We start from the raw sequence: 24,983 nt of genomic DNA on the forward strand, positions 1-24,983 counted from the left end.
TTTCTTGTCCGTCAGTTTCCTCGTCCTGACATCCTACCATTTCTGATAGAAGTTAAAGATTTTAACAAGTTTGCTGATTCTCAAATGAGGTAAAGGGAACTTAGAATACCGCTACTTATAATTTATAAACTAATGTTTTTAAAGAAAAGACAAATTGTTCTCATAACTTAAACCATAAGAAATATTCAGAACTTCATTAAATAATCCAACCATATTTGTTAAGCGATGTCCATCTGTGATAGTACAACTGATACTATTCTTCCTATTATAATATACATTTAAGCGGTTGTTTTGCTTTAAGCTTACTATTTCAAGTTTGAATTTGTTGTTACTTCATGTAGAACAAAAGGTGGCTTTGGCTCTGAAAATCTTGTTTCTGTTCTATTTTCACATCTGCACCATGAGAAAAAAATTTATTCTGCCTCAGTTGGCTAAAACCAGAGCACCATCGCTCTGAGAACATTTAGATCATGCTCTATTCAATGCAGGCAGGAGATTAAGCTACAGTTAATGCACAAGAAATTAACCGAAGTTTCAGTTACCAACGTATAATACACATGTGAGCCTACCAGCTGTGATAACATCAGTTCTGAGCACTTGTCATTATGCCTCATTTTTATGTTTTCTTTCACTTTCATTAGCAGCTAAACATCAAAATCATTTCAAAGGAAAGGATCTGTCATTAATTTGGGAAGTTTCTCAACCATTATTATATTTCAAATATTTCTTCTGCCCCTTTCTTTTCTCCTTCTGGTAGTTCCATTACGTCTATGCCACACTTTCTGTCATTGTCCCAGTCCTTCGATATTCTATTCCATTTTTTTTTTTCACTCCATTTTGTCTCTGCATTTCGGTTTGGGATGTTTCTATTGATGGATCTTCAAGCTCACGAATTCTTTTGTCAGCTGACTACTGGCCACCAGTCTCCTGGTGAGCTGATCAAAGTCATTCTTCATTTTTGTGACAGTGTTTTTGATTTCGATTATTTTCTTTTGATTCTTGGAATTTCAATATTCCTGCTTACATTACCCATCTGTTCTTACAAGTTGCTCATTCTTTCCATTGGAGCCCTTAGCATTATTAACCACGGTTATTTTAATTCCCAGTCTGATAATTCCAAAATCTTTGCCATATCTGACTCTGGCTCTGTCTGTTACCTGCTTTGTCTCTCCAGACTATGTATTTTTTTTACCTTTTAGCAGGCCTTGTAATTTGCTGAAAACCAGACATAATGCGTTGGGTAATAGGAACTGAGGTAAATAGGCCTTTAGTGTAAGGATATATGCTTCTTTATAAGTAGGAATTATGCTGTGTTTACTCTTTGTTGTACTTGAGGTGTCTGAATCTTCAATTTCCTCTAGTGTCTTTCTTTGGGTTTCTCTAGAAACTCCTTCTTAGAACCTGTGCCTTGCGTTCTTTCAGCTATACGCCTTCATTATTATACAGGGGCCCTGCTGATGTGGTGGTGAAGTATGGAGGGAGAAGTGTTCTGTAAGTCCTACAGTCAGGTCTTTTAGTGAGCCTGTGCTCTTGGGCTGTGACCTCAAATACTTCTCAGTACCCCACAGCCACTGCCAATCCCCTAGAAAGTGAGGAAGAAAGGCTGGAGGGGGCTGGACTTGGGTATTTCTCATCCTCCAAGTAGGTTAGGCTCTGGTAAAGCAGTTTCCATTGAGGTCGGGGGGAGTACAGAATGCACTGGGCACATTTCCAAATGGTTATCTTCCTCTCCCCCTGCTAGAAATAGGAAGGGATTTTTCTCTGACCTTCACTGTGAGAAGATGGTAGAGCTTCTAGAGGTAAAACACAAAAGTGGGGGTTGGGGGAACCTAAGATTGGGCCCCCAAGAGTTTTTAACTTCAAGATAGTCCACACATAGCCTCCAGCAATTTCTCACCTATAGCTTAAGTTCTGCTACCCATTTCTGGCTTCAGTGATTTCTGCTCCTGGTAAACTAATTCTTTACTTGCCTCTCTCTCCAGTTTTTGGGTCATCACTGTCAGTTTGCTCTGTGACATCGATTTTCTGACAGAGCTAAGAAGAGTTACTGATTTTCAGTTTGTTCAGTTTTTTTCATATTATGAAGACAGGAGTGATGAATTCCAACCTCTTTACATATCTGAGCAGAAACCCGAAGTCCCGTAATCAGATTTTATACACAGTATTTTATTTCATGTGTTTATTCTCTGTAATTATGACTAGCTTATGTCAACAATATTATTTTATATCCTGAGACTAATTTAGAAATTTATTCATAATGTTAAACATTCAAACAGACATCAGATACTGACCGAATAACTAAATACATTCTGTCAAGTAAAGACATTAATTTTAAACATAACTTTCTCCAAGTTTTTAACTCATTCAAGACAAATTAGCAAATCATAATGGCAATTTTATTACTTATCAACAAATAATCACTTTCCTTTTTTCCTTCTTACAAGCCATAAGGAGAGGCTTAAGAAATTACGAGCAAGACGCTTCTATCTGCTTCCCCAATACCAATAAATAAGTTGGTACTGATAAGCTACACAGTACTTAAGCATAATATCCACTAAGGGAATAGTAATTCTTTATTCAAGACAAGACTAAAAACCAGACACTTCCAAATATCTGAAAAAAAAATTCACTGCAACTCTTCTGCTCTCAGGAGCTTCTAGTACAGGTTAAATATAAAGGTACTAAGACAGGGAAGTCAATTGCCCAGATCAAGTATTTTATCCATTTTGTAAGCTTATCAGATTCATGGGACACTTGCTTTTGATATGTTAATAGATCTGTATTTTAAGAGAAGGTGAAAAATATGTATTTTTAATTTTACTTTCTTGCCACAGTGTAGAACAATTTAAAAGATAGCCTTTTTCCACTTACCAAATACTAAATTATAGTACTCTGAGGCCTGATGTTAATTCATTCACTTTCTTAGGAAAGTGAACAGATGTTTTTACACAAGTAAAATGATCTATTTTATTTAACAAATAATTATATACTGTTTCCTGTAATACTAGATCAAATGTTTCAGGATATGTAGTTATAAATACACACACACACACACATATGCACACACACATACATTTAACATATTAAAAATATGGTTATAAAAATATCAAGTAAACATACATATAATATAAACATATATACAAACATGTAATATAATACCTGTCTCAAGGAGGAAAAAAAGCGATGTATAAATTTATGGAAAAAATTATTTTAAAAGTGTTTTTTTTTTTAAACTGATAGTTTCAAAATAGGAAAGCTATCTGTGTAGGGGATCAGGAAAAGACTTTGCTGAAAGTATAGCATTTGAAATAGGTTTGAAAGACAGCCAAAATGTCTTTTTTTGTGCAGAGAGGGAGGGACACACTGGAGTGGGAAGAGAAATTCCATGTAGAAAAACTGATACAGACAAAATTGTAACAAAAGTAGGAGAAAACAATGGTTTATACAAACATCAGCAAGATGTAGTATTCTTTCATTAGAATGAAATTTCAAGTCAATAATTAGTGAGAGTTAAATTTTTAAAAAGAAAATTTAGAGTCACTTTGACGACAAAGTCTTGAATAAAAGGTTTAGAGCCATTTGCATTTCATTAGTAGCCAATGGCGAACCACGGACAATTTGGGGATACAATAAAGCTTAAGAGCTGTATTTTAAGAATATTAAAATTGAGTTACTCAAATGGACCCAAACCAGCAGAAAATGGAAGTGCAAAATCAAACTAAAAGCCTGCTGCAATAGTGTAAACAAGAAATAATGACCAAACTCAGATGGTGCTGGTAGAAATACGGAGAAAAAGATCAGATCCTAGAGACGAGGTGTGCCGGACAGGCTCTCAGACAGCTTCCTACTGACGGTCTCCGTCTCCTGGCACTCACATCCTTGTGTGATTCCCTCCACCTGAGTGTGGGCAGGACTGGGATTGGTTTCTAGCCAACAGAACATGGCAGAGAGAATGGGCTGTCGCTTCCATGACGACATGACAGAAGACTGTAGCTTCTGTTCCGCTGGTGCACTCTCCCTGCTGTGATGAGAAAATGGCTGTGGTGCGCACAGGGGAATCTAAGGACTGACTCCGATGGCGAGGGAAACAGTGCTGAGATAGACAGTGATGGGACATGGTGATGCTACCAACAGAAATCAGAGAAAGGGGTTGCATTATTTTCTTTACAGGTTACACAGCGGAATAGTAATGAGTAACGTGATTTTGTTCATATTATACATACAATGTTTGGTCCATCAGAAATAATAAAAATCTATGAGGGAAGCCAGAGCTAGAGATAGAAATATAGAAATCAGCAGCAAAAGAAGAATCATCAAAACCACAGACTGAGACTCTTTTCATTGATTGCAAGGCCTAAGTAACTGGCTGGAGCAAAATGGAGTTGAAGTTATTAATGAACTCTGTGGCCAAGGAAATAAAAGGTCATAGACATTATTCTCATCCTCTACAGTAAGAGAAAAATAAAGGAGAAATATAGGAGCTAGATGCTAAAGTTATTAAGGAAAGCAGGCAAGTACCCTGGATTTAAAGACAAAGGAAAAAGAAAAAATATAAAGCACAAATAAAATCACAGCACATTAACTGGAGAGATGGCATCCAGCTCAGTCTTCACCTCCATCTTTACACTTTGAACCACATCCCTTCCAACATCTCAGCCTAACGGTTTTTGACTCTTTCCACAGGCCTGGAATCAAGGGATCTAGATAGTGTCAAAATTATATGATTCTAAATCAAAGAATCTTTTATTCTCACTTGTACTATTGTCCTCAAGGTTCATGTAATGTAAAAATACCCTAAAAAGATATTCTATGTATCCTTTAAAACTAAACTCATGAAAAAGTTTTAAGTAATTATTTGTCAAGTCTCTTAAGTGGACAAGAGTTAACTGTTTCTAAGATGTACAGTAAACACGTCAATGGCACAATTAAAAGTTTTTTAAAACTAAAAAATTTGTAGCTCTTCTTCTCAGGTTTTGATTTAAATCTGTGACCGACCATAACGCTTGAAAAATTAGGATGTCAGGTAAGAAACTCTACAGCTAACCTTCTCAAATGTCTTACCTCGGAAGCAGTAGCAGCAATATTAACATTGCTTGCCTGCCCGTTCATTAGGTCCATGCTTCCCACAACATCAGTCCTTGACGCTATGTTAACAGCAACAGAAGACTGACGGCTTCATGTCCAAGGCCACAAATACATTATTATTCCTGTGAAAAATAAACAGAAAAATTTAAATCTATGTCTTAGTGGGAGTTTGAGAAAACAAATCCATGCCTATCCCCATGCCAAGAAATAAAACACTTCAACTTCACTGAACTCTGTTTATTTCAGCCAAGTTACCAAATCCAGCTTAAGGACAATCCTGTATGCTCTTTTCAAATGGTCAGAAACACCAAATGGGCAATGCTCAAAACACGTTACTGCTATGGTCCTCATCAGTAAAGCCTAAGTATAATTTTTCACTTATTGTGAGAAAAATTCAGAAAATTTTTAAAATTTTAAATAAATAAAAAGTTTAAAACAACACATGGCAAAGTAACAACTGTCATAACTCAAGAAATCTTGTAGAGATCTGACATCTATAAAGCAACAATACTGAGTAAGTTTACCATTGCTGATAAACTGGTTTACAAAGATACCACAAATAACTGAAAATAAAATACTGTGGAACGTGTCATACAGAGACCACAGTATGTTTTTTTGTGTAGGGCTTTAAAGTTTATTGACTATCTTCACTCATTATCTCTCACTGATCTTCAAAACTGTCAATAAGACTAAATTAAGGAGGACATTTATTATGCTCACATAACACAAGGAAACAGAGCCTCTGCTGGTAAATGAAGAGCCAAGACTAACATTCAAAACATCTGAAATTCTAGACAAATATTACTTCAACACCACATTTCTTTCCATGATACTGTAAGTCAGAATATTTACTTGTGTTGCCCACCCCTTTCCACAAATAACTTGTTGTACAGCACTATGTTGGTAACTTCACCTTTCTAGGATGGAATTTCTTCCTTCCTGTAAAATGACAGGAGCAAAGGGACTCAGGGCCCCTTTCCAACCTCTAATTTCAAGAACCCTTTTTCCTAAGAGAAATGATAAACTGAGTCTGAAATGGCAATAATAATTCTCTTGATGCTCAGTCTCCTCTCTCTGGAGAAGCAGTACAGGACAGTGATTAAGAAGCAGACTCCAGAACAAGACTGCCTAAGTTTGAACCCAGCAAATTGTTAACTTCTCTAGGCTGTTTCCTTATCCATTAAAGGTACAGTAAGTACCTACCTCACAGAGTTGTAGTGAGGAGAGATGAACATATACAAAGCCCATAAAACAGTGCTGACACGTGGCGAAGGCACAATTATGACCATGCAGATTTTGTCTACTTAATCCACACAAACCTTAAATTCCACAGAATCTTCGAATTAAAGAAGACAAAAACCTTAATACACCTCTGGCAAAATACATATTGGTGGGTGTCTCCAAAATCCTAATTGCAAATACAGTGAATGAAAATGCCTAAAATGTTTTCTGAATGTAGCAAAATATTTTGCTGGTTTTCAAATGCTTAAAAATTATTACTAATGATAGCAGCCTTTAGTCACATCTTAAATTAATCTTCATTTCTTCAGATACACTCTAAGTAACTGCTAAGAGCAAAACATGGTGCTACACTTTTTTTTAATGAGAAAGATATTAGAAATAATGGGTTTTAAAAACCATTTAGAACCCATTTAGAAAATCAACGCAAAAGTGAACAGAGCACTGAAATACTTTAATTTCCTCTAATCTACAGCATTTCATTTTATACGCTTCATTATCCTTATGACATTATTAAGGATCAACTTATATTTACACTGCTATATAAAATGAGCTTGATAATCCAAATTCTCTCTGAAGTCAACACTCAGTTAGCAATGACATGTTTTCAAATAATTTCATTTCATTCGTCTATGCATATTCATTTAGATATGAATCCATAAGTCAAGAGTGCCCCCTAGTGTTAAGAAAAAGATTTTAATTAAACTGTTAAAGGAAATATATTCCTAATCTACTCTTCAAATACATAATTTTTTTTTTACTATTATTTACTGAAAATGAGATAAAACAGACCAGGAATAAAAATTACACATTCTTAAACTATAAGACATTACACATTTTAAACTATAAGTAAAGAATCAAATTTTCTCTGCCTGGTTTTAATTAAAATGCCACTCAAATATTCCATAAATATTAAGGTTACATTAAAATTCATTACATGTAAAAAAAAAAAAAAACCAGCAAAGCATGCCTTAAAGAAAATCTTATTCGAAACTATTTATAAATGTACTACATGGCAACAGTATTTAATACTGCCAAACTACAACAAAACCTCACAGGATACCATAAAACCACTAAGTCCTTAGAGACAAAAATGGGTTTCTTTTTTTAGTATGTATTTCAGGACCTTTCTGTGCTTTCCACATAGGAAAGTTCAAATTAAACAAGACAAATACGTGTTTTCTCTAGTGCTATGAATGGCACAATCATTCATAATTACCAACATCACAACAGCTCTTTTCTTAATTATTTTCTACTTGTTCTCTTTTGAAACTTCTAAAAACAGTTAACCTCTTCAGGGTTTAAATCCTAAAACATGCATACTGTTTCTTTCTAAGCAATCAAAGTCCAAAACAAGGATATTGCTTCTCTCCAACCAATATACTCCCCAAACAGGAAATCTGAAACGTGTATGTAGATTTAGTTCCTTGCTTGAGGTCACTGAACTAGATTATTAAATTGCAGGCATATTCAGCCTCACCTTCACACCAGAAACCAGTACTTTTTAACCAAATGAACAAAAGATTAAAGTCAAAGTGTCAACTTCTCGCTAATTAATCTCATTTCATAGTAGCAGTTACGTTTTCTTTTCTAAAATAAGTTATGCTATCATCATTAGGAATATTATGCTTAAGAAATTTAATAGTTTTATAAAACATACTCTAAAAGAGTTAAGCAACCATAAGGGAAATGGTAGTGAAATGCAATTAATTACAGCAATTTCTTTGGAAACATTCAGACAATACAGAATTGACATGATAACACTTTGGCTTAAAATCTCAGTCCTAGAAGTTCATCTTACAAGAACTCTGGAGAAACAGAAAAAACTATATAGATACAGCTGTTCAGTCAAGCACTACGTACAATAGTGAGAACAATTTTAATGCCCTTATATACAACCACATTAAGAAATTCAAATGGACAACTATAAGAAAGATGAAAACAGATGCAACAGGTTCAACAATAGAAACTACACCTTCTTAATATTATTATAACTTTCATGAGAAAAAATAGGGTAAAATTAAAACACCATTAATTGCAGTTCAATATTTAAAACTTATTACAAAGCTTGTTCTCCTTTAACATTTATTTTTAAGTAAGTATTAAAGACATATTTTACATGACACTCCTGGAAGGGCCAAAGATTTAAATAGCCTGGGGGCACCGGGGTGGCTCAGTCAGTTAAGCGGCTGCCTTTGGCCCAGGTCATGATCTCAGGGTCCTGGGACCAAGTCCCGCATCGCATGGGTTCCTTGTTCAGGAGGGTGTCTGCTGCGCCCTCTCCCTCTGCTTCCCCTCGCCGCCACATGTTTGCACGCTCACTCTCTCTCTCCAAAAAAAAAAGATTCAAACAGCCTGTATTAAGCATTAAGGCAAGCTCACTCTCAGCATTTGAGACAGCTGAACTTCCACTGCCTTCTTTATTTTTTTTAATCTAAGAAAATTAGAACTTAGTCCCAATTCCCCAGTACTTTGTTTCAATAATTAAAGCCATCAAAATGCTCTTGAGTAACAAAGAAAAAAGATTTTGTTTTTGACATAACTGATATTGAGCTATTCTAGCAAAAGTTTACTAAAAACATGGTTCCCTCTTAAAACCATTTCTAGTGTGACACTAAGCAAGATTATCTTTGCTATTTACCACCCTTAAAAAGTTCAGGTTATTACAAAAGAAATTAAAAAGAAAAAGGTTCTGATGTATGCCCAGGGTTGTATGAGTCCCCCAACGCCTCCGGGAGAGAGAGCACTAGCCTCCTGCCTCTGTGCTTCGACTGTTCTTTTTCAAAATTCTCATGCCATCTTTTTGCATTGATTTATTTATGTTTCTCTCTAATGCATTTATAATTCCTTGATATTAAAGACCCATATTTAAAACAAAACACGACAGAAAAACCATTATTTTTTATCTTTTCATTCAGGCACATGAACACAATACTTGACCTCAATTAACTAGTTAATAAGTATTTGTTAAAAGAGTGAATGACTGAATAAAGCAGTCGTTCACAGGACATTATATAAATGCCCAATTAAAGTATAGGGTGAATGGCAATCAAATAATCAATACATACAATACTACACACATTTAAAAGAATATGATGAGGATTTCTACTTCCAGCAATACGGCTGATAAATATAAAAATCTTGGGCGCCTGGGTGGCTCAGTTGGTAAACTGTCTGCCATCGGCTCAGGTCATGGTCTCAGGGTCCTGGGATCATCCGCTCAGATCAGGGTCTCAGAGCCCACCCCCGGGGCTCCCTATTCACAGGGAGTCTGCTTCTCCCTTTTCCTCTGCCCCTCCCCCTGCTTGTGAGCTCTCTCTCTCTCAAATAAATAAAGTCTTTTTTTTTAAAAAAAATCCTTGCACTACAAAAGAAATTTAGGAATCGTAGGTTAAATTTTGATAGCAGTTGGACAGAAAAGGCAACCAAGAAATGAAAACAGAATTGAGACACACACTCTCCTTCCTACCCCACCCTTACCTAGAATAAAGCCAGACAGACTGATGGTCTACTCCAGCAATGTAAGATGAGAAAAGAAAAAGAAAAAGAAAAAGAAAAAGAAAAAGAAAGAGAAAGAGAAAGAGAAAGAGAAAGAGAAAGAGAAAGAAAAAGAAAAAGAAAAAGAAAAAGAAAAAGAAAAGAAAGAAAAGAAAAGAAAAGAAAAGAAAAGAAAAGAAAAGAAAAGAGAAAAGAGGCGCGCCTGGGTGGCTCAGTCCTTAAGCGTCTGACTTTGGAGCCCCGCGACAGCTCCCTGCTCAGCCGGAAGCCTGCTTCTCCCTCTCCCTCTGCTTGTGTTCCCTCTCTCGCTGTGTCTCTCTCTGTCAAACAAATAAAATCTTTAAAAAAAAAAAAAAAAAAAAAAAGGAAGGCAGGAAGGGGGGAGGGGGGGAGGGGACAGGGAGGGAGGAATGAATACTGAAATAAGATAAGGAACCTTATCTGTCTTGGCCTGAACTTAACATTAAAGCTAGAGGAGAATGACCACAAATTTGTCTACAAAATGAAAATCTGTAATCCTCAACATACTCCAGCAGATACAGAATGTGAATTTATACTATCAGCATGGTTGAAGACCCTTAAGACAAGAAATCCACAAAATTATGTTCACAAGCCAGAGACTCCTGGAACCCAAGCAGATGGAGGGAACAAAAAGGCAATATGGGATTCCCACAAATAAAGCCCCACCAGCAAGCTGAAAATAAAAATTTACCAACTCTATAAGTAAACAACAGACTACAAGTAAAAGTGGGAAACACAACAATTATTAGGATTACTTTTTGAGAACTTCAGATGAAAACTTACCTGGTAAAGGCTATAAAACAGAAGAGATTAAAATCAGCAGCCTTAAAAGAAGAAACTGAAAACACAATGAGATGTTATGAAGAATGCAAGGCAGGGACGCCTGAGTGGCTCAGTTGGTTAAGTGCCTGCCTGTGCCTCAGGTCATGATCCCAGGGTCCTGGGACCAAGTCCTGCATCAGGCTCCTTGCTCAGCAGGGAGCCTGCTTCTCCCTCTGCCTGCCACTCTCCCTGCTTGTCCTCTCTCTTTCTCTTTCTCTGGCAAATAATTAAATAGTCCTAAAAAAAAAAAAAAAGAGGGGCGCCTGGGTGGCACAGCGGTTAAGCGTCTGCCTTTGGCTCAGGGCGTGATCCTGGCGTTATGGGATCGAGCCCCACATCAGGCTCCTCTGCTATGAGCCTGCTTCTTCCTCTCCCACTCCTCCTGCTTGTGTTCCCTCTCTCGCTGGCTGTCTCTATCTCTGTCGAATAAATAAATAAAATCTTAAAAAAAAAAAAAAGAATGCAAGACAAACATTTGTTAGAAAACTGGACAAAAAATATTAAAAAAATAAAGAAAGAAAAATATAGTCATTGGAGAATTAAGCACCAGATTAAACACAACTGAAGAGAATTTGTGAAGTAGAAGAGAAAAAGTAAATTATGCAAAAATTCTGTACAGAGTTGTGGATACTTAAAATGTGTAGAGATCAAGAGAAACGAAAAATAGAATAATAGGGTCTAACACAGTGTAAGAGGAGTTCTGGAGGAAGAGAGATAATGAAAGGCAGTACTTAAAGAGATAAAGGCTGAGAAGTTGCCAGAACATGTGAAAGACACAAACTCTTCATATTCAGGAATCACAAGCCTTGAGCAAGAAAAATAAAGAGAGTCATATTCTATATACATCACTCTAAACTGGAGAATATTTGTTTCAAAAGCAAGTGGAATAAGGCACTTTACTTCCATAGGAACAAAATTATATGGAAAGCTTCTCAATAAAATTAATGCACACAGAAGAAAAGTATCTTCAAGGTGCTAAGAGAAAATAACTGTCAACCTAGAATTCCATACCCAGCTAAATTCTCATTCAAGAGAAGGCAAAGACGACAAGGAAGTTACTGCAAAATTAGTCCATACAGCAAGCAATTAAAAATGTAATACATGAAAAAATAATTTGTCTCAAAGTAGAAATAATTATCTTAATCATGATTGTTACTATGACAGATATATTTGGATGACTGTCCTAGTGTATAAAAGTTCAAAACTGACTTCCATAACTACTTTTTAAAATAATTATTCTATTTTTATGCAAAAAAAGGAAAACTATTTCCCCTTTTACAGCAGATCCTACCATTTGTTCTATACTGGAATACACGAATCAGTACAACAATCAGAAACAAAAGATAACATCCAGGAGTGCTTATTACCTCACAGGCCTGCTCTGAGTACTTTTCATTGAAAATTCACCCATTGAAACAACCCTATGAAGTAATAACATTATACCCCATTTTTAGAGATGAGAGGATAGGTAACTGCTTACGCATCAGGGACAGACAGCTGGAAGGAGGAAAAAATGGAGGACAGACCGAGGGAAAAACAAAAGACAGAAAAGACAGATGAACTGATAAATAGAATGAAAAAAAAACCAGGACAGAGGAGGGTGGGGAAGAGGGAAAAGAAAGGGGGGGTGGAGGAAGAGGAAGAGGAGGGAAATAAAATGAGGGAAGGAAGGAAACAGAAAGAGGAACCTAAAAGGCTGTTCCTACTCTGAGCAAGTTCATTATGACTAGAGGGGAGAGAGCAGGAAATGAAATAATCAGACTGCTACTATCTGTTCTACTTCTATTCAGCTTCAAGAGTCACATGACTTCTACAGGATGAAATGGTGTTTAGGTTTATAAAGAAAGTCAAGTTGAAGGGTCGGAAGAAAGAAGTAAGAATACCATAAATGAGGGCACACATTTAAAAGTGAAGACGGCTCAGAGGAGGCACAGTGTGGGGTGCTGGCCTGCTGGCTTAGCAGAAGCTTTGTGCTGAAATCTGGAAAGGGTGGAAGAAGTGACAGGACCAGACTGTGCCTCCACAGTCTCAACTGTCAAATGGGGGAATTTACATTGCATGGGACGGGCACTAGGAATCATGAAAGGTTTCTAAGTAGGGAACAGAGCTTAGAAAACTAAAACCAGTATATTTCAAGGTTTAATATGCCAGAGGTATGCCACTGGGTCTTAGAGAAGGTGAGCAGTAAACAACAATCTTTCAACTTTTGCCAAAAACAGCAAAGTATCTGAAGTGGTGTGCAGGCCCCTTTCCTACCCAAGCTTCTCCAATCTCTGCTCTCCCGGACCCTCTTCTAGTCTTCTCCCATGGTCACCTGGTATCCCTTCACATCGGTCACCTTCATCTTACCTTCTTATCAGCACCAGAATCCCTGGTGCTGTGGAAGTGGCAATCTCAGAGCATATTAACAAAAAATTAATGGAATTCATGTCAATTCATGAACAACGCCCCCCATAACTCCCCTCCCCCACTCCAGACCAGAGAGCAGAGAGCTTTCCAGAGAAAAGCAGCTCAGTGGTAAAACTGTGAGATACGGAATACTAATTCTAGGACTTTAACCAGGTGTATTATGCTGGGTTATTTAATCTCTGAACTTTGGTTTTTTCACTTATAAATAAGGGATGACAAAACATACCTCAGAGAGATTTTGTAAGAATTAAAAGAAATCATAGGAAAAGCTCCATGCATCTAGAAATGGTATAGTATAATGGAAAGAACACAGACTTTGGAGTCAGAAAGTCCTGGGTTCAAATCCTGATCTAGGCACTATCAGCCAGCCATAAGACTTGGCCAAGGAACTTTGCTAATATTTAAGCAGAGGCTCCAAGTCCATCTATCAGTGATGTGGCTTAAAAAAGAAAAAAAAGAGGAGAGGCACACCTCTAAAAGCCCTTCTTCTACTTCTAAATTCCAGAAGCATGTGAAAATTACATCATAAATCAATGGATTAGAAAGAGTAAAATATTCCTCTAAATGAAGTATTTTTAAAGACATAAGTACACTGGAAAAGAAATTTACTAAATGATTAAAAAAACATTTTTACTTTAAAAATATTCATTTCTTAGAAGTTCTAAATGTGTAAACATGTTAACTAATAATAATTATATCTCTCAGCACAAAAAAATACACAAATATGTTGCAACACTAAGCCACTGAATTTAATGATGAGGGGTCTCTTAAGAGAGACTAATTTGTAAGTCTAGATTAAACATAAATGTTCTAAATTATTTTATAAATTTATTCAAAAGTTCACAACTTGAAATTATTCCATCTGTCCCTAGTATTATAAAGTAAGTAATAAAAAAAATTCTAAGCTACAATTCATTCTTAATCAAAGGGTAGCAAGCATTTTTTTAAATGACAGCAATTCATATGGATAAGAAGAACACACTAAACTATAACGAAAAAAAGATGAATTCTGGAGAAACTTCAATCACTGTAAGCCAACCACAATGACAGGTTTAGCAATTTCACACCACCTACATTGCAAAAGAAAAAAAAATTGATAATGTCTAAATTAATCCACACATTTAGAAGTCTCATGTCAACAGAACTAAAGTAATTGTTTCCCAGCATGACTATTTGCTAGGTCACTTACCAAATTATTATTCAAGTTAAACACCTTAATATTTTTTCCAGGCATATATTTTATTTCTAAACAGGTACATACTTAAGATGTGTAGGAGAATCTGAAGAAAGATTATTTTCAAAACAAACTAAACTAAGATCTTAAATTAAAAGGAAAAAGGAAAGGATAGCAGAAAATTGTTTCACCTATCACGATGCACCTTACTACCCTACCTGAAGTAGAGTGCATATATTAATAATGGGCAATGAAAAGTAACTGACCCATGTAAAATGTACCCCACCATCTATGAAATAGAAGCTATGATTTCCCAACGTGCAAAGAAAGGCTTAAAAATAATAAAGCTACTTTCAAGAATACACTAGGATTAAAATGGTTTTACCTTGATCAAGAGACTCTACACGTAAGCCTTTCAGATGTGATTTTGTTGCACTTGTACTGAAGTGTAGAAATAATGGAAAGATCCCTATCTACGCAGAAAGCTTCTATTTCCATGTACCTAAATGGCCCAAAACTAAATACTTGATGAGAGATTTTCAAATGACTGAACATTAAAGGGGAAAAGTTTTAAGTAATGCCTTTAAAGTTCTGCTCTATCTGCAGTAGAGAAGGTTCACTGAAGATCATTTGCCAAGCGATCCTATTACAGAAGAGCTCTGAGATCTCCCCCGCAACCTGGCCCCAAATATAAATACAGGTAAACTAGAATTCAGACTAACAGAAAGAAAGTTGCAGGCACAAAGTTAAACTGTGCTCCAAATGTTTCTGTTTTGTATCTTTTCGGTTTTGGGGTGTGTGTGTGTGTGTTCAGACTAGCCCATAAAGTCCATTTAACATATAATACCACATATTTGAAATAAATAAAAAACCCAACATACCACACAATATTAACAATTAAAGCATGAAAACAATCCAGCTGAATCAGAAAGAACTTTATCTATTTGGCGGAAGCGTGCCACTGCAGTCCCCGAAACGGTCAGGGAGAGGAGCTCAGAGTGTGGTAGCATCGAACTGTGAAACAGACAAACAGTGCAGTCAGTCAAGGACTCCACGGTCGGAGTGAAAACTTCACGTGAGCTAACAGTGCAGCACTGCTTCCCTTTAGCTGTAAGAAAAGTGTCTAGAAAAAAGAGCAATTAAATAGCCCGGACAGCCAAGAGATTCTTGTACGTAAAATGTAAGGCTAAACTGAACATCACAGAATGATCCACAAGCAAAGGACTATACAGTGCAACACTACGCAGTCACTAAAATAGCACAGAAGAAAACTCAGCGACACATGGGAAAATACTCACAGCATGCCGCTGAATGAGTAGAGCAACTTACCCAACAGTGTTTAAGATATAATCCCCCTGGCTGTCATTCTCATTATTACAGTGCAGATCAGAGATTTCACTAATATGCACTACAATGTAGCTATCTCCAGGTTTCCTTGTCAATTTTCCCCTAACTTTGGCTTACCTGTATATTTTTAAATTTCTACAAGGACGTCATTTTTACTACAAAAAAGTAAAAAACAAAACAGTGTCTTCCTACCGATATCAGTTGCAAGAGGAAAATAAGTAGCTACACTGTGTGAAGAAACAGGACAACACCTTGAGTGTTGGATCAAAATTACCATCACCGCCGAGGAACAGAATGACACCATGTGGCTCTGTTGCGGTATTCTGGGAAGGCCCAGCACCGAGGAGTAGTTGAGCTGGGGATGCATAACCTGAATCTAATCTCGAGGAAACGGACAAAAATAAACCGAGGAACATTCTATGAACTCATTCTTTTAAAAATCTCAATGTTTCATGAGGCACAAAGAAAGACTGAGGAACCATTATAAATTAAAGGAAACTCAAGAGACGTGACAACTAAAGAGCCTGTACTGGAGGGCAGTAAATGCTATAAAATATCAGAACAATTCACAAAATCGAAATATTAACTGTACTGTATCAGTTTCCTGAATTTGATAACATCACTGTGGTTAAATAAAAGAATAATTTTGTTCTTAAGAAATACAACTGAAATATTAGGAAGTAAAGGGGTATGTGGTATGCAAACTAATTTCAAATATTTCAGGAAAACAGCATGTATATGTATATGACAGAAATGAGTAAATGATAAAGCAAATGGGGCAAAATGTTAAAAAAAAACTGGTGACTTTGTGACTTTTACCTACACTTACAACTGACAGTTTGAAATTATTTCAAAATAAAAAGTAGGGGGGGAACCCTACTTTAATTTTCAAAATTTCATAGAACTAAGCTATACATCCAATAAAAAGTACAACTCTTCCCACCAACAGATGGCGTTTGTGGTCACTGTTGACTTCAGAGTCAAAATGGTCTCAGCAACAGCCTTTCAGAATTAAGCTACATACATCCACAAATACTTCTGTCTTGTGTTATTAATACAAAGAATAATACAGATGAATATTATTTAAGAGGCAGAAAGTACTTTGGAGATCCCAACTTAGGGTACATTTCAAATCCCTAGGTCTTCCCTTATTTTACTCCCAGGGCAGGCCCTACCCCTCCACGCTTGAAAAATCATGGTGATAGATACAGTATCAAGTGATAGATACTGTTGTATTCTTCAAATGTGCAAGAATGAAAAAAGGGAAGGGAAGAAAAATGGAAGTAAAGACAAAGAAAAGGAAGAGGGGGGAAAAGAAGCAAGTTTGCTTACTCACGGTTTTATTCCAATTCCCTGATTTTACAGAAGACAACAGTCTCATGGGAGGTTATATGACCCAGCCAAGCTCACATAAAATCAGTTAATCGCAGGGGTAGGTCTTAAATGCAAGTCTTCTGTTTGCTAATTCTCAGCACTTTCTACAATACCAAATTACCAACCCCCTAACCAACCCCTAATTCGATGTCCAAATACTGTGACAACCTGTGGGTGGCAGAGGATGAAACACCCAATTTCTCTCCATCTTCACTCCTAACAGAAGTTCATCCGGTGAACAAGGAAACATAGGCAAGAGCGTGTACAAAGGCTACAAAGGGTGAAATCCTTTGTCACTGACATTCAGGGAACTGCTAATCGTTAAGCATAGTATAATTAAAACGGCAAAATATAAAAGAGAGATGAGAACCTTCAGGAACTGAGTCTGGAGAAGTAGGTATAAAGGGCAATGTTTGTTACAGCAAAAAGAAAAGCCTGGACTTTATCCTGTAGGCAATAAAAAGGCAGAGTCCTTATAAATGGACTACTAATTTATATGATCTTAAAAATTCCACTCAGAAGGAGAGATTTATATTGCACACACACACAGAGACCATATTAGTCATTCCTACTGAATTCAGAAGTCTCAACAAATAGATACCAATGTGATGACTTCAAGTACAACAAAACCTCGATGTTTATGAGGAACTTGTCCCAGGACATCTTGAAAAATCCCCAAATTTGAAACTACTACTTTGGCATATCCAACACATTAAGGTATAATTTTTTTTTTACTCCTACAAGCCTTTTAATGAATCTAAAAATAGTGAAATAATTTATACTTATGACACTGCCATACAAATTGCAAAGTAGACTGCTTTACACCATTAATTTAAGCCACCACAGAATCTTACATTTTACTCTATCCAAAATTCCTTTTCCTAGACCTATTGCTTTTTGCTTCCCTTTGGTCACCAGCACTAGGAGTTGGCTTGGGCAGCAAAAACAGTACTGGCAACAAAAGTTACTACGCAAAAAAAGCAGAGTATAACCAATGCCACAGAGACATGCCTATTGGCTTGAAACCACTTAAAAGCATCAAGGTGAACAAAAATCAAAATGGCTGCACTAATGGAGACTCAATTTTAAACTAAGTAATCTTTTTCCTCTCTTTCGGAAAACCTCCCCTCCTCCCTTCTTAGCCTTTTGTTTCCTGAACCCAGTATTACCCTGAAAACATGACCAACTAGGCTGGTAGCATGTATACAATTACTGTCAAAACCGGCTAGATCCTGTATTTCCCTATAAACCCCCTCAACCCCTTCCTCCAGGCAGGCTTGCAGTTTTGAAGGCCTTAGCCTGCTGCAACCTCCTTTGCTGCTATTGTTCCTCTTTATCTTAGACTGTCTTCCCACTGTATTTTGGCTCTGAAGCACAGAGGTTGGTTTTCCACAACAGTGTGACAGACTAGTAACACATCGGTGCTCAGAAAAATTACAAATCATCATATGTCATACACTCATCAAGACATTCACACAACAGTGAAAGCCACAAGTGTTAATTTGTGAAAGACAGAGATCTATTCTAATCAGCAAGTCACTAGCCAAAAAAGCATCATGGCCTTTTAAAAGTAGCAATGCCTATAATAACATAAATATTTACACGGTGACTTGTATCTTACACACACACCTTAAAATACCTTCAGAAGGATTTCAAGAAATCTTCTTGTTTTAGTAAATTTACAATATAGTTTTCTATTAGGACAGTTTATTCAGAACCGACCAACGTGGGTCTCTGAAAATGTTTACTCCTGCATATGTCCCTGGGGCCACCCACTGACCAGAAGAAGAGAATTTCCTGTATAAATATTGAGGTGTTGTAGAGATTGGAACACTGCTCTTCATTTAACAGCCCAAGATAAATATTATCACATTCAATTTAGGAAACTGAGGCTCAGAGAGGTTAAGAAGATATCTCTTAAGAGCAAAGGAATCTTTCCTGGAAGTTCTCATCCTCTCATTCTCTTCCCCATCCCAACACCAAAAAAGGAAGGCTTCCCTACATGTGTCACTGGCTACAATTCCTTCAAACTTATTTATGTCTGACAAAGAGGAAATGTCAGGAAAGTCTTCACTAAGAATCTGATATTTGAAATGAGTCTTAACAAGTAGAAACTGGGCAGATGGAGGGGAAGTAGTAAGGACTTTCCTGGCAAGAGAAAATACTTGCAAGACAGAGGAATGGAAGAAACTGGCATGGCAGGAGAATATGGGTTAATTCTTTGCAGAAAAAACAAAAAACAAAAAACGTGTGTATTTGAAAGAGAGAAACAGACTCAGAGAGGAAGGCAGGGTAGGGAAGGAGAGAACACGGACAATAAATTGCAAAGACAGACTGAAGACAGATCATGAAGCATGTACAACAGCATGGGAAGAAACATGCACTTTATTCTCTAAATCAAAATTTCTTAACTAAGAGACTACGAATTAAATCCTAGGGCCATGAACTGCACAACTTCCCAAAAGTATGAAAATTATGTAATGAACACTCACAAAAATTAATTTTCCTGGATCCACAGCTACCAAATGATTTTCAAAAGGACTCAGGAATAAAAAAAAGTGGTTAAGAACCACTATTCTGGGTGACTGGGAGTTACCGTGTAATTACAGGCAGGGATGTGCGCCATAACACTTTTATTTTAGAAAAGAAACTGGCGGGGGCGCCTGGGTAGCGCAGTCGTTAAAGCGTCTGCCTTCGGCTCAGGGCGTGATCCTGGCGTTCCGGGATCGAGTCCCACATCGGGCTCCTCCGTTGGGAGCCTGCTTCTTCCTCTCCCACTCCCCCTGCTATGTTCCCTCTCTCGCTGGCTGTCTCTCTGTCACATAAATAAATAAAATCTTTAAAAAAAAAAAAAAAAGAAAGAAAGAAACTGGCAACATGCGTGGAGGCTGGTGGATTAGAGAGAACCTTAAAAGCAGAGGCAGCAATAAGGAGAATAGTTATTGCCCTACTTCAGCCAGGAGATTATAAATACATTTTTAAAACCTAATTCCATAGACTCTTCAAAAATAAACTTGCTAGAATTTGTTGAACATCTGCATATGGGTTGTGAGCGAGAAAAGATGTAAGCATGCCTTATCGTTCTACTTCTCCTTCATAGCTCATGTCATTCCCTCATTCCACACCACCATCGGTGAAGGCCATTCAGTGCCTCAGAGCAGCCGCAAGTGAAAGGACACCACTTTCTTCCATTTGCAACCAGCTACCTCTGGGAACTAGCCAGATAACACCAAGTGTCCCAAGAGGAAATGCGGATGGTCTAGAACAGGGACTGGCAAATTATGGACCACAAGCTGAATCGAGCCCTGTTTTTGTAAATTAAAACTGTCTAATTGGAACACAACTACACTCACTCATTTACGTATTGTTTATGGTTTCTTTCACACACACACACCCAAAGGCAGGCCTGAATAGATGCAACAGAGACTGTATGGCCTGCAAAAAAAAAAGCCTCGAATATTTACAATCTGGGCCTTTATAGAAAGTTGGCAGATCCCGGATCTAGAACAAAATCCGGGGCAGATACTGCTTCAGAAAGTACTCCTGTAGTACAATAGATGGGGGTATGCAGAGGAAGGCTGTACGCAGACCAAATTCAACCATGTAACATCAGTCTTGAGGCGGCCGCAGACACGTCTGTAGTAGCGGCAAGTTACTCCTAAACAAACGGAATATACAAAACTCCAAGAATGACTCTCTTGGAAAAATAATACTCCACACAAGCAACATATTAAGAGCCAATCTTATCAACCCAATCCAAATCCTTGTCCTTAGCCCTCTTTCTTCCACTCAAATATGCCTTCTCCCTCCCTTGGGTTCTCTTTTAAGATGGAAAAAGAAGAAAATGCTAAGATTCAAGTATCATCATGTAAAACAGCTAAAGTGTCTGATCTGAGAACAAGGGTCTTGGTCTATTTGTGGAACGTGGGCAAAAAAAAGGTGGCCAGGTAGGCATTTTAAATTAATGACCCTTAAATCTAAATTTTATATTTTAAATAGCCACTAAATACTTGAAAAACAAACAAAAACTAAGTTTTAGTCCATTGAGACGTTCTCTCCCTCTCCTTCGGCCCTTCCTGCTCGTGCTCTCGCTCTCTCATATAAACAAATCCTTAAAAAAATAATAATATTTCAAAAATGAAAGTTTCATAAATACATCATCCACACATTCCCAAAAGTATAAGACACTACTTTCTCAAAAAATTTGTGTTTAGCAACTTGTTTTGCCAGTAATATATTCAACACAGGAATGTGCAGGAACAAAGGATTCAAGTAGTAACTGGCTACAATGACTTTAGATACTCTAAATCAGGGTTTCTCGACCCTAGCATTATTTCTTTAAGATTTATTTATTTGAGAGAGTGAGATAGAGAGAAAGAGAGAGTGCAGAAAGGGAGAGGGAGAACAGACTCCCCACTGAGCAGGGAGCCTAACAAGGGACTCGATTCCAAGACCCCGGGATCATGACCTGAGCAGAAGGCAGACGCTTAACCGACTGAGCCACCCAGGCGCCCCAACCCTAGCACTGCTGACATCTGAGACCAGATAATTATCTGTTGAAAGGGACCATGCTGAGTATTATAGGCTGTTTGGTAGCATTTGTGGCTTCTATCCACCAAATGCCATTAACAGTTTTGACAATCAGGGGTGCCTGGGTAGCTCAGTCGTTAAGCGTCTACTTTCGGCTCAGGGCAGGATCCCAGGGTTCTGGGATCGAGCCCTGCATTGGGCTCCCTGCTCAGCGGGAAGCCTGCTTCTCCCTCTCCCACTCCCCCTGCTTGTGTTCCCTCTCTCACTGTCTGTCAAAAAAATAAATACAACCTTTTTAAAAAAAAAAAAAGTTTTGACACTCAAATGTCTCCAGATATTGCAAAATGTCCCCTGGGGGGCAAAATTACCCCAGCTGAAAACCACCGCTTCAAAGGAGTTAAATTTCTTGATGATTTCTAAGAAAAAGATTTCAATCAACTTTTCCTGCTTTGTGTATATTTAAAATAATTATGTAAAAGATACAGCAATGATGCATGTTATATAAAGTTTCTAGCAAATCTTTTATCAATTCTATCTATATTAGGATCTTTACCACATCATTTTTTAAAACCAGCTTTACTTATACATAGGTGGCATGCAATAAACTGCACACGTTCAAAGTATACAGTAAACACCCATGAAGAAATCTCTACAATCCAAATACTGAACATACCCAGGTGCTCCCAAACTGCCTGGTTTCTTTCATTCAGGATGATTATTTTGAGATTCATCTGTGCTGTTGTGTGTATCAACAGCCCACGCCTTCTTACTGTTAAGTAGAACAGATACATCACAATTTATTTCTCCATTCATCTATTGATGAGCATCTGGATTTTAGCGGCTATTACAAATAAAGCTGCTGTGAATGTTGGTATGTAAGTCTTTTCTCTTCAGTAAATATCTAGGTATAGAACAGCTGGTAGGTCTATATTTAACATTTTAAGCAACAATCAAACTATTTCCTAAAGTGGTTGTACTATTTACAGTCCCAATAGCAAAGTATAGAGTTCCAGTTCTTTCACACCTTTGCCAACACTCGGTAGTTAGCCCTTTTGGTAATTCTAATAGGTATGCATTGGTAGCTCACTATGATTCTAATTTACACTTCTCACATGACTAATATATTTAATATAGGTTATATATAAATATTTGAGAGTTCTTTATATATTCTAGATATAAATCCTGAGATACTTGATCTGCAAATATTTTCTCCCACTCTACAGCCTGTCTTTTCATTCTCTTGTTATTTTTTGAAAAGCACACATTTTTTAATTTGATAAAGTTCATTTCATCAATGTGTTATTTTATGAATCGTGCTTTTGGTATTACATTTAAAAATACTTGCCTAACTCAAGATCACAAAGATTTTCTCCTGTTTTTGTCTAAAAGTTTTATAATTGTAGGTTTTTACATCTAGGTCTATGATTCATTTTGAGTTAATTTTTGCAGGAAAGATACAGACTGAAGATCACGCGCTTGTATATGGATACCCAATTGTGCCAGCATCATCTGTCATATGGGCTCTTTCTTCACTGAATTGCCTTTGTGCTTCGTTAAAATTCAGCTGCATGTGCACTGGCTTATTTCTGGACTCTTCTATCCCACTGATCTATTCCTCTATCTTTACATCAATACATACTTTAGTTTTATAATGAACTGGGATATCGGTAGTATTAACTCTCCAACTCTGTTCTTTTTCAAAGTTGTTTCTGCTATTCTAGGTCCTTTTCATTTCTACATGAATTTTAGAATTGCTTTGTTGATTTCTACCAAAAAGCCTGCTAAGATTGTGGAATGGAACTGCACTGAATCAACAGATCAATTTGGGGAGAGCTGTCATTTTAGCAACAATGAGTCTTTCAACCCATGAACAAGGACTACCTCCCCAGTTACCTAAGTGCTCTTCGATTTTGTTCAGGAATGCTGTGCAGTTTTCAGTATTTCATACGTGTTGCTAATGCCAGTGGTAGTGATTTTATTCAATTTCAATTTCTGACTGTTTTAGTTTAAGAAGTGAAATTGGTATTTATATATTGATCCTGCAACTTTACTAAACTCGCTTATTAGTTTTAGTAGTTTTGTAGGTTCCAACAGATTTTCTACAGTCCTGTCATCTGCAGAAAAAGACACTTTTACTCCTCCTTTCCATTCTAGAAACCTTTTTTTTCCTTGCTTGACTACACTGCCTGGAACCTCTAGTACACAGTGGAACAGAAGTAGTGAGAGTAGACAATCGTGCCTTGTGCTAGGTCTTAAGGAGAAAGTATTTGGTCTTTCACCATTAAAATTACATTATCTGTAGTTTTTTCAGATATGTCCTTTATTGGGTTGAAGAAGTTCCTTTCTACTCCTAATTTGCTCAGAGTTACTATCTGGAATGGAGGTAAGATTATCAAATACATTTTTCTTTCTGCATTTATTGAACCGCACGGCTTTTCTTTTTTAGTTGGTTAACAGAGTGAATTACACTGACTGCTTTTTAAATGATAAACTAACCTTGCATTCCTGGAATAAACCCTACTTGGTCATGATTTTTTGCTTTGTTTTAAAAATGGTTACATTCAATTTGCTATAATTTGTTTAGAATTTGTGCATGTATGCTCACGTGGGATATTTCTGTGTAGTATCTTCTTTTCTCCTAATGTCTTTATCTAGTTTGAATATAAAGCTAATCCTAGCCTCATAAAGTAAGTTAAGAAGTATTCCTATCTCTGCAATTTTCTGAAAGTGTTTGTTTAGAACTGGTATAATTTATTCCTTAAATATTTAGAATTCACTTGTGAAGCCATCTGGGCCTAGTTTTTTGGTGGGAATATTTTAATAGAATTGGTTTCTTTTTTTTTTTTTTTAAGATTTTATTTATTTACTTGACAGAGATAGCGAGAGAGGGAACACAAGCAGGGGGAGTGGGAGAGGGAGAAGCAGGCTTCCCGCTGAGCAGGGAGCCCAATGCAGGGCTCAATCCCAGAACCCTGGGATCATGCCCTGAGCCGAAGGCAGACGCTTAACAACTGAGCCATCCAGGCGCCCCTAGAATCGGTTTCTTTAATAGAGACAAGACCACTCAGGTTGTCTATTCCTTCTATTTTTTTTTTTTTTAAGATTTTATTTATTTGAGAGAGAGAGAGAGCAAAAGAGCAAGTGAGAGAATACAAGCAGGGGGAGCTGCTGAGCGGGAGAGGGAGAAGCAGACTCCCTACTGAGCAGGGAGCCCAACATGGGGCTCAATCCCAGGACCCTGATTATCATGAACTGAGCCAAAGACAGACGCTCAACAGCTCAAGTGACTGAGCCACTCAGGTGTCCCATCTATTCCCTCTTAAGGGAAGTTTAGTAGTATGTGTCTTTTGAAGAATTTGTTTGTTTCATCTCTGTTGTAAAATTTATAAGCCTAATGTTGTATATAATATTCCCTTGTATAGTCTAGAATCTGCAGTGTTGTCACTTCTGTCATTCCTGATACTAGCCAGTCTGGTTAAAGCTT

The 24,983-nt window shown here is 37.1% G+C and overlaps 1 protein-coding gene across 4 annotated transcripts in view; it reads right to left on the reverse strand.

Annotated features, from left to right (window-relative positions):
* RALGPS2 (Ral GEF with PH domain and SH3 binding motif 2) overlaps window positions 1-24,983 on the reverse strand; it is a 163,372-nt gene that overhangs the window by 113,826 nt on the left and 24,563 nt on the right. For all 4 annotated transcript variants that reach the window (XM_045811292.2, XM_045811289.2, XM_045811290.2 and 1 more), the window contains exon 2: window positions 5,062-5,207. In XM_045811292.2, the coding sequence (XP_045667248.1) occupies window positions 5,062-5,118 (57 nt within the window). In that variant the 5' untranslated portion in view covers window positions 5,119-5,207. The remainder of the gene's footprint in view (window positions 1-5,061; window positions 5,208-24,983) is intronic.

This window comes from Ursus americanus, chromosome 2, assembly GCF_024610735.1.
Source record: "Ursus americanus isolate L20-20 chromosome 2, mUrsAme1.1.p, whole genome shotgun sequence".
NCBI lineage: Eukaryota > Metazoa > Chordata > Mammalia > Carnivora > Ursidae > Ursus > Ursus americanus.